General features: G+C 49.6%; 1 protein-coding gene across 1 annotated transcript in view; it reads left to right on the top strand.

Annotated features, from left to right (window-relative positions):
- Nucleotides 1-10,693, top strand: part of FRMD5 (FERM domain containing 5) — a 348,700-nt gene that overhangs the window by 290,514 nt on the left and 47,493 nt on the right. The window contains 3 exon segments of the mRNA XM_030884528.2: nt 508-612; nt 3,260-3,302; nt 3,540-3,618. Of these exon segments, the coding sequence (XP_030740388.2) occupies nt 508-612; nt 3,260-3,302; nt 3,540-3,618 (227 nt within the window).

Below are 10,693 nucleotides of genomic sequence, written 5' to 3'. Positions count from 1 at the left end.
TTCATCGATCATGTCGTGGAATGCCAGTTTAATAGAACAAAGTGTTCTTGCATTGAGGGAGTACTTGAGCGGAGACCCAATGTCTATCTGCTACCTTAATATTAAACCTATAAATATATGTACATAGATCTATTTCCCCGTCGTCATATAGAAATATATTTACATATGTACATACCTATATTTAGACCTTTATAAATGCCCTTTGCCTCCTAGTTCTTTCCTCTATTTCCTTTTACTTCCCTCTTGTCTCACTTGCATGCGCAGCCTTCCTTTGGGTTTCAGTAATTCCTCTCGGTGACATTGCCCTTGATAAAGCTTAGGCTGCTGTCGAGTGCTGAAAGTCTCCGGTTGCGGAGAACTCCAAACCCAATACATCAATCACACTAGGGAGGGCCCGGGTCTGGACGTGTGCCTGTTCCCTCTCCCTGTGCCGCTGTTACAGACCATTCTTTAATGATGATGAAGACAAGCCCACTCCTTTCTCAATGGCAGTTTCTTTCTCTGCAGAGAGATGCCAAAGGCCAGTACCTGTTCGACCTTCTTTGCCACCACCTGAACCTACTTGAGAAAGACTATTTTGGAATCCGCTTTGTGGACCCGGATAAGCAGCGGGTAAGTCATTATTGAAAGCATAAAGGGAATGGCACTTCATATTCCAAGCTTAGGCTCAGGAGTCAGGCCCTCGCCCTGTAAAGGCTTCAGGGTCTTGGCACACAGACAGACTCCTTTGCTTGGGACTATCCTGCAAACAAACCCCGGTCCTCACCTGCTGTCGGGCCCATTCCCCGTGTGGTGATGGACTCTGTTCACAGTGGCTTTTGCTTTGTTCTTTCTGCCCTAAGCTGTCTGTCTAGTTACCCCTAGATCTCTTTATCTCCCAGAGAGGGTGGTGTATGAACTTTCCAAAGGGCACAATGTGGTTATTTCTGTTAGGTCAGAAAGTGCTCGAAGAGAACAGCGAGTGTGTGGGTAATAGCTGAGAGAGATTCCAAGGTGAGGACACAGGGTGCGCTCTGGAAATAGGGAAGAGGGAGAAGTAAGCCTGTATGGTACACCCACTGTGGACCAGGCTCTGCACCAAGTACATGCCTCATTCTCTTGGCTGGTCTTTCCTGAGCACAGAGCTGTGCCAGACAAAGCATGCGTGTGTTATTTCAGTTCATTCTGACCATGAATGGGATAGGTATCCACAATCATAAGATCCATTTTCCCGATGAGAAAATAAAGCCTCTGCACCCCTCCATGCCCCAGAGTGTGTTCCCTGGAGCATTCACCCAAGGAAAGATGGGAATCCCTCTTACCCAATAATCTTAGTCTCTTCTCCCAACCCCTTGCTAGAAGTTTGTGAGTGGTCCTGGGACCCAGACAGGGCCAGACAGCTGAAAAAGGTCATTCTGCCCACCATCATATTCTGGAGAGCCTCGCAGTTTCTCTATCAGATCCTTACAGTCTCTTGGGCAAGCTGTTGGCAGCTTTCCACTCCCTTCCCAGGCTAACTCCTAATCTCCTCAGATCAACCCTTTCTCAAGCGCTCGCTGTGCACGCTAAAATGATGGTCCTGCAGCTGTTGCCAAGGGTACGGGTAGCCTTTGTGTCAATCAGCTTCTTCTGCCCTCGACTGATGATGCACCTCACCACCACTCCTTTCCCTCTCATCAGTCTGACGTCCCAATGTTCTGTTGACTGGTCTCAGACACTGGCTACGTCCATCCCCCTGCACGTAAGTCCAGTAGGCTCGGGACAGGCCTCCGCCGCCTTCACCAGCAAGGCCTGGAACCCCAGTTCTTCCTGTGCTTCCCTTTCTTGCCTTTCCTCCCCTGCGCAGCTGAGCCCCAGTAGGCTGTGTAATGCGAGCGGGGCCTCTTAACCACAGTGAGTGGCTATAATGAGTTGCCAGCCTCGTGGGAACGCAGATCAGAGGAAGCAAGAGAGCAGAATGTCAGTGTGGATGATCCGTGTGGAGCTGATGGAAGAACTGGCTCTCAGTGGGTGCGTTAACCGCATGACCCAGACCCAGCCCAGAAGGTGAGAGCCGGGGACCAGGGGGGGCCAGGATGCTGCCCGACTGGCCCTGGCTGTCTTCCTGTCAGAGGGAGGACTCAGCCAAGACATTGTATTGGAAAGAGCCAGGCAAGAAGGCGGCGTGGACCTAGTTCTCCTCGTTCACCCACCAGCCGCATGGTGCCCACGATGCCGGGCACGGAGAAGGCAGCTGTAACCACCACAGACACGTTTTCTGCCCGCCCCGAACATCCGATGGCTGCACTCAAGCCCCAGATCTCAGTCCTTCTAACTCTCTGCAGAGTGGGACATAAAAGCCCCACGAACCAATAAGGCACTTTTGTAGAGCACCCACGTGGAACTGGAAAACGGCTCTCGAGTGACCTCACTGCTTCCTTCTTCAAGCATAAGTGCTCTAGGGGGTGAGGGGTGTCGGGAAGAGATGGCTCCGGTGCCCTGCCTCTATGAAAAGGATTATCCACCAATCCCACACACAGGACTTTAAATAGCCTCACGTACCAAAGAAGTATTGGCTGCTAAGCGCAAGGGCAGTGGTTCAGACTCACCGACTGCCCCACGGGAGAAAGGTGAGGCTGTCTGCTCTCATCCAGGGGGACAGCATCGGAAACCCTGTATCCGGTGCTCTGAGTGGGAGCCGACTCACGGGCCGTGGGTTTGGGATGACGAGCAGTCCATCCTGAGGACCTAGTCTCTCCCACAAAGGCTGGCCGTCTGTGCTGCTGAAACAAAGAAGCGTATCTGTCCACCAGCCACCCAGCCTCCTTTTGTATCACGCCTGGAGTGATGCCTGTCAATCCATTCCAGATTGACTGCCACCAATACCTCGGTCCCCGTCTTTATGTCAAAAAGAGTTGGCACATCACGCAAATGACCACTGCCCATTTCCTTCCTCAAGTCACATGGGGGCTCTGCCCCCAACACGCATACATGCACACCCTGTGCCTCCTAACATGGCTCAGGACCTTGGCCCCCTGCTTTGGAAGGAGACATTTCCAGGAAAGCGCAGATATGACAGCTGAATTCATCAGACCTGTCCTCCCACCTTTCCCGCCTGGTTCCGTGGGGAGCTTATTTCAAACACCCCTATCACTCCTTCATCTCCCAACCTACATCTCACAAGCTTTTGGGTTGCTTTCACCCTGGGCTACGATCTCTCGTTATTTAAACTGGATAAAACCAGTCTTCTTTGACTGCTTCTTCTCACTGGGGCTCTCTTGTTCTGTGTTCTCTGTTTCAGCACTGGTTGGAGTTTACGAAGTCTGTTGTGAAGCAATTGAGATGTAAGTTTTGTCCATGAAAAGACTAAAACCTCACACTTGGGGAGGTGGGTTAAAACCTCCCACACATCGCAAGTCTGGGTCTGCCTCTGCACTTTCCCACTGCTCTGAGTGTCAGTCAGCCCTGCACAAAGGAGCATCTCCTTCTGGCGATTCAGAGGCCAATGCAAACCAGAGTGGGAGCCCCAGTCACCTCCTGGCGGGCTATCTTCTCTGACGGACACTTCTGTTTCTCCGCAGCCCAGCCTCCATTCACCATGTGCTTCCGTGTGAAGTTTTACCCTGCAGACCCTGCTGCCCTGAAAGAAGAAATAACCAGGTGAGCCTGATACTCACCACCTCCACCCCCAGCCACGGACACCTATTCAAGAGGACGGGGTAGGGACAACGTGACCTCATAGATCAGGCACAGGGAACCTTTTCTCTGCCGAATAACCATTTGGCTATTTGTAACATAATTCCTGGGTCATGCTGGTCAAATGTTTCATTTATTCACGCCTAATGCGATAGCTGGAACCCTGGTGGCATCATGGTTACTCACGGGGCTGCTAACTGCAAGGTCGGCAGTTCAAAACCACAGCGAATAGACAAGGTTTTGCGCTCCCTTAGAGTGCCCGTCTTGGGAACCCACAGAGGCAGTTCCACCTTGTCCTGTATGGTGCTTAGGAGGCCAGATAACTCGATGGCCAGGAGTTTTTGTTTCATTGTATTTTTTTCAATTGTTTTATTAGGGGCTCATACAACTCTTATCACAATCCATGCATACATCCATTGTGTAAAGCACATTTGTACATTCATTGCCCTCATCATTCTCAAAACTTTTTCTCTCCACTTAAGCCCCCAGCATTAAGTCCTCATTTTTCCCCTCCCTCCCCGCTCCCTCCTCCTTCATGAGCCCTTGATAATTTATAAATTATTATTTCGTCATATCTTGCCCTGTGCAATGTCTCCCTTCACCCACTTTTCAGTTGTCTGTCCCCCAGGGAGGAGGTCACATATAGTTCCTTGTAATCGGTTCCCTCTTTCCTACCCACTCTCCCTTTACCCTCCCTGTTTCGTCACTCACACCACTGGTCCTGAAGGGATCATCCACCCTGGATTCCCTGTGTTTCCAGTTCCTACCTGTACCAGTTTACATCCCCTGGTCTAGCCAGACTTTTTTTAATGCGATGGCTGGACCTACTTCTCTTGTGATGTTAGTTGGTATCGAGGAGGATGTCACAGGCCTCCTAGGGCCCGCAGGCTGTGGACATTCCCCCTGCCCCGTCTTAGAGCCTCGAATTTGGAAGCTCCTCTTATAGACAAAGAAGTGTTCCAAAATAGATAACCTGACATCCTCTGGACTTGACTGCCTTGCTCTCACGCTCGGTGGTCTCAGAACCGAGTGAGCCGTTTTCCTTCCAGAAGCATGAAGACTTGCATCGTAAGCTGGTCATCCCTTCCAGAAGCTCTTGCATAGCCAAGTCCTCAAAAACATTTTTCTTCTATGGATCGTTATGGTTGGAAGTGTGTGTGTGTGTGTGTGTGTGTGTGTGTGTGTGTGTGTGTGTGTGTGTGTGTTGTAAATCCTTCTGCCTGGGGAGGGTGTGTTTTAAGCCTATCTCTTTTGTGACATTAAAGAGTTTAAACCAGCAAGTGAGCAAACAGGTGGGGGAAGATAGACCTCACACACGTAGATCACCACGGAACCAAGAAATAAGGACCTTCCTCCCCTGAGGTTTTCCCCCTAGCACCAGCAGCCGGAATGAAGACGGCTAGCCTTCTGATTTCAATGTGCTAAGGCCACCCATGGGTGGGTGTGTCTGCTAAGAGAGGACGTGGTCGCTGTGGATGTTTGAGGGACGGTCATTAGTTCTACGTATCTGGGATGTTAAGAAGGAATGTCAATGATCCAGTGGTTGCATTGGGGAAATGCTGGGAGACACTGGGGATTTTAAGTTCAGATGGGAAACGCCAATGTGCCGTGGACAGGTCTTCCTGCGGGGGATCATGTCCCGTGGCTGACAGGCAGCGTGGAATGAATCCTGTATCACACAGGATCACTTGAGGAAGAAGCAAAACCTCTGTGGCCCAGCCATCCTGCCAGAGGGTCGATAACCGGTGCGTCAACCCTTCCCGGGCACTGAATGTATCTGAGCCACATTCACTCTGGAAGTCTTGCCTGGCACATCCGGGAACTCTCCAAAGCAGGGCCCTGGTTTTTACATTAGAAACACTTGGTTTTGACATGGAATCCCTCGATAGCACAAATGGTCAGGGTGCCCAGTGGCTCCCTGGAAGGTTGAAGGTTCAAGGCCCCTCAGAAGCACCTTGGAAGAAAGAGCGAGCAGTCTAGACGTAAAACATCCCCCCGAAGAAACCCTGTGAGCACAATTGGACTCTGACAACACACGGGGCTCAACGTATGGGGGTTTTCATTTTGACAAGACCAAGCCCTTGACGTTACCACGTAGAGGATGAAGAGCTGGTGCCGGAGCATCCCAGAGCTGAGCACGAGACAGCGGTGCCGGCTGTCAGCCTCCCCCTAAAGTCTGAGTGATGGCTCGCAAGTCATTGCTGCTTATAGAAACTGCTTATAAGGTTTAGCGATTCACTGAGTGACTGGCCTGATAGGAAGGAAGGAAGGAAGGAAGGAAGGAAGGAAGGAAGGAAGGAAGGAAGAAACCAGGAATTATTTTCATTTTCTATTCTGAAGAACAAGGACCCCCTAGTGGCATAGTGGTTATCTGTTGAGCAGCTAACTACAACATCGGCTTCAAAACCCCCTACCCATCCTCTGGAGACAAGTGGGGCTCTCTACTCCCATGAACCAGTTACAGTCTCCAAAACCTCAGGGTTGTTCTAGCCTGTCCTACAGGGTGGCGGGAGTCGGAATCGACTCTGTGGCGGTGAGTGAGTGTGTGCTCTACAGAGCACACCAGGAGCTGTGTGTCAGGCCAAAGGAGCAAGAGTTTCTCTCGCCACAAAGGAAGACGGCAAGGAACAAGAAGAAGCGGTGCAAAGGGAGCCAAGAAGTGAAGTGGGGTGATGTGGCTCTCTCCTAGGGGCGCCCATGGGAGTTGATGGTGTTGAAAGGACCCAGGGGCAGTACACACCCACCTACATTGAAATACTGAGGGCCGTGAGGTTAGAAAGGATTCATAATCCTTGCTCAGCTTGGAAACCACAGGCTCTGCTCGTTAACCTGGAACTGGATGTAGCTATCTCCTACTGATGAAGGACCCTATAGCTTTCAGCTATACTATGTTATTAAACAGAGACGAGGTTTTGGGGTTTGTTTGTTTGTTTGTTTAGATCATTTTACTGGGGGCTCCTATAACAATCCATACATCAGTTGTATCAAGCATATTTGTACATAGGTTGCCACCATTATTTCCTAAACATTTACTTTCTATTTAAGCCCTTGGTACCAGCTCCTCTTTTTACCCTCCGTCTCCCTCTCCCATCCTCATGATCCCTTGATAAATTAGAAATTATTATTATTTTCATATCTTACACCGACTGCTATCTCCCTTCCCCTGCGATTTCTTCCCTTCTCCTCTCCCCACCAACCCCCTATCCATCCTGGTATTGCTGCTCCCGTTTCTGTTCCTGAAGGGTTTCTCTGACCTGGATTCCGTGTGTCATGAGCCCTTATTCATACCTGTGTACATGTTCTGGCCTAGCCCACGGTGAAAGGTAGGGTTGGGGTCATGATACTGGGGGGGTGAGGTAGCCTCAAGGAACCGGAGGAATATTGTGTGTTTCTTCGATGCTATACTTCACCCTGTTTGACTCATCCCTTCCTTGTGACCCTTCTGTGAAGGGATGTCCCATTGTCTACAGATGGGTTGGGGGGTCTTTTCTCTGACCCCTTTGTTCTCAACAATATGTTGTTTGTTTGTTTGTTTGTTTGTTTGTTTGTCTTCTGATGCCTGTTATCAGATCCCGTTGATTACACAGGTTGGTTTGCTTCTTCCATGAGGGCTTGTTTTTTCTCAGCTAGATGGCTGCTTGTATAACTTCAAGCCTTTAAGATCCCAGATGCTCTATCTTTTGATAGCCAGGCACCATCAGCTTTCTTCACCACATTTGCTTGTGTACTCATTTTGTCTTCAGCAATCGCGCCAGGAGGGTGAGCATCACAGAATTCCAGGTGGTTAACACAAAGTGTTCTTGTGTGAGGGAGGGTTTGAGCCAGAGAAGAGTTTAAGCAAAATACTAGCGTGCCCCGCTTGCCACCTGCAGACTGTGTCTTAGCGCTGAGTTGCGATCTGTCTGTAGAAAGAAGTGCCATTGGCAGGGAATACCCAGAAGTCCACAGTTGCTGTTCACATACCAGGCAAATTTAACACATCTTTGTTGAGAGACCAGTACCACCACCTGAACCAACAGTGGAAAGTAAAAGAGTTGGTCTAACAACCTAGTGAGCTACGAGTCACAGAGCCATGACACGTGGTGTTCTTGTTTCTTTGAAGACAAAAGCATATGGTTGCGTTGGCCTTTAGGAGGGTCCCTTAAAAATCCAATGTTCTGGATCGAATGTCACTACATAATATTAAGTCTGCAGACTCTCTTACCCAAGAAGCAGCATAGACCTGGGAACTCAAATCTTCTCTCACTTCTTAGTTGTGTGGCCTTTGACAAAATATTGAATCTCTCTGACGATCAGTTTCCTTGATTATAAAATAAAACTCACTGCATGGATACAATGGAGACCCATAGCGACCCCTCTCCCCCTGTAGGTTTTCAAGACTATAACTTACGGAAGCAGAAAGCCCATTCTTTCTCCTTGAGAGCTGCTGGTGGTGTCCAACTGCCAGCCATGCCAATCACAGCCCAACCAGTAACCACGACACCCCCAAGGCGCCCATTGATATAAAATAGGGATTATAATATCTACACCAAAGAAGTGTTGGGAGAATTAACCACTCCACTAGGGTCCTGGGTATCTTAATGGAAACAGTTGGGTGACACTAACAGTTAAGATGAATGACCAAAAGGTGAACAGTTCTAGTTTCCCCAAAGGCAGGTCAGAAGAGAGGTTTGTTGATCTGTGTCCACAGCTCCACTCTGACACCCATGGAGTCTACAGGAGTCGAAATCCACTGGATGACAATTGGAATGTCGTAATGCGCTCTCCAGTGAGCCTTGAACTGACAAAGGAACTGTTTGCTGGCAGATTGCCGACATGACTCATAAACCCGAAGACAAACCTGAACCACGCAGGAAACCTTGAAAGAAGAGGGAGGGCACATACACAGCCTCTCTAGCAGCAAGCACTGGTGGCCCTTCAGCCATTTTGAGGCACCGGACTATCACAATTAACACGGTGGCTGCAGCAGTGGGCTTAAGTACACAGACAACGGTGAAGGTGGTGCGGGACTGGGCAGTGTTTCAATCCGTTGACCACGGGGTCACATTGAGTAGGGACTGAGTGCACAGCACCTAACAACAACAAACCCCTGGGCCCCATAGAGAGCACAGGGGCAGCGCACACAGCATAGCCCCCTGGTCTATGTGGAGACACTCCGGCTCAGTCCTGTCCCCACTACCAAAGCCTCACTGCCATCCAGTGGATTCCAACTCATAACAACCCTAGAGGCCAGAGAAGAACTCCCTTCTGTAGGTTTCCACGACGATCGCTCTTTACAGGGGTAGAAAGCCTCATCCTTCTCCCTCGTAGTGGCTGGTGGTTTTGAACTGCTGACCTTGCCGGTAGCACCCACACATGTAACCCACTAGACCAACAGGATTCCTTCCCCACCAACGAGAATTGTCCAATTTAAGCAGTTAACTTTTGCCGACTGAGGGGAAGAGAGAGCCAGCTCGGGTATCATTCCAGCGCAGTATTCGAACCATGCCAAGACTCTCACCAAGTCAGCAGACTTCGCCAACATTGTTATGGATTGCATTGTGATCCCACCCCGCCCCGCCCCAGTTGGTGTGGGGAGCCCTGGCCTGTGTGCCTGTGGTTATAAGCCCATTCCAGACTGGGTTGACTGTGATGTGAATGGGGCAGGATTCGTGTCAGCTGTATCTTGAGCTTACCTCTGGTGAGATATGAAAGAGGTTAACCAGATGAGCAGAGAGAGGTTAGAGGAGAAGTGCATGCGAAGCATGTGACACTCATCTAGGGGCAGAAGCATCCAGAGACAAGGGCTTTCCTCCAGAACTAACCGACAGAGAAAACTTGCCTGTAGAGATGGCGCCTGAATTGAAACCGCAAGCCTCCTTCACGGTGAGAAAATACATGTATGTCTGCAAAGGAGCCCTGGTGATGGGGTGGGTTCCATGTTGGACTGATAACTATGAGGTCAGCAGTTTGAGACCCCCAGCTGCTCCAGAGGAGAAAGATGAGGCTTTCTACGCTCACAAAGACTTAGGCTCAGACACCGACGGGCAGTTCTACTCTGTCCTCGAGGGTCGCCATGTCCCTGAATTGACCTGATGGCAGTTTGTCCTTCAGCCTCCCACTCGTGCCAGTCCTGTGATCGCAGCGCTAGATCACGAAGACACCGGCAAGCATTTGAGCTCGTCTCCTGTCTCCGTGCATCTGTGCTAACCACCTGCACTGTGTCCCCCTTGTTCTCCACACCACGAGTCTCCCTTCCCTGCCAGGCCGCGTCCGGCCTGGGCATCCTCAGGAGGAGTTTCTGCATCTCCCCCTCCCGGAGGCACTCTGCTGAGCTCCTAGGATTAGCTGTGTTCTTCTCCTGACTCACCACCCTACTGAGTTTAAGAGAGTGGGTACCTGTCCTTCCCCGCATCCCCCCATCTCACTCATTACCCATAATTCCTTTCTGGCTTGGAGCCCTCCATACCACCTTGCTGCCAAACTAATTTAGCTGTCAGTGTGTTTTTTCCTGGCACGAGTGGCCCTAAATTTTGCCCCTGTCTCAGCCATTCCCATAAAGCCAGGCTAAAAGGAGAGGATGAAGAAGTGGGGAATCAAGAACTATGCTTCAATTTATCTCTTGGACTCTTCCCAGATGATGAATTTAGTTGCCAAATTCTGATTAATCTCTTTTGTCATGTTTTAAAGTAATAAATAGATTTTTCCTGCCAGCGCTAGACACAAGGCAGAGAAAGTGGGGATTAGGCACCAGATTTACATTTTAACAGGACTGCAAGTATAGGAACATTTGGGAAAGATGAATACAAGGAAACTGAGGGCAGTTGGGGGTCCCATCTCCCAAGGAAATACTTTTTTTTTTAACACTGCAGATGCTCAACAAGGAAAGTTAAAATAATGAATGAATTTAGGGGCATGAATGAATGGAGCTCTTCTTCTTTTTAATCATTTTGTGATTAAAATGGGGCTCATACAACTCTTATCACAATCCATACATACATCAATTATATAAAGCACATTTGTATATTTGTTACCCTCATCATTCTCAAAATATTTTCTC

The sequence above is a fragment of the Echinops telfairi genome, unplaced genomic scaffold (assembly GCF_000313985.2).
Source record: "Echinops telfairi isolate 266 unplaced genomic scaffold, ASM31398v2 ScPeMD7_8;HRSCAF=38, whole genome shotgun sequence".
NCBI lineage: Eukaryota > Metazoa > Chordata > Mammalia > Afrosoricida > Tenrecidae > Echinops > Echinops telfairi.
The sequence above is the reverse complement of the archived record's forward strand: the minus strand, read 5'-3'. Positions and strand labels throughout refer to the sequence as shown.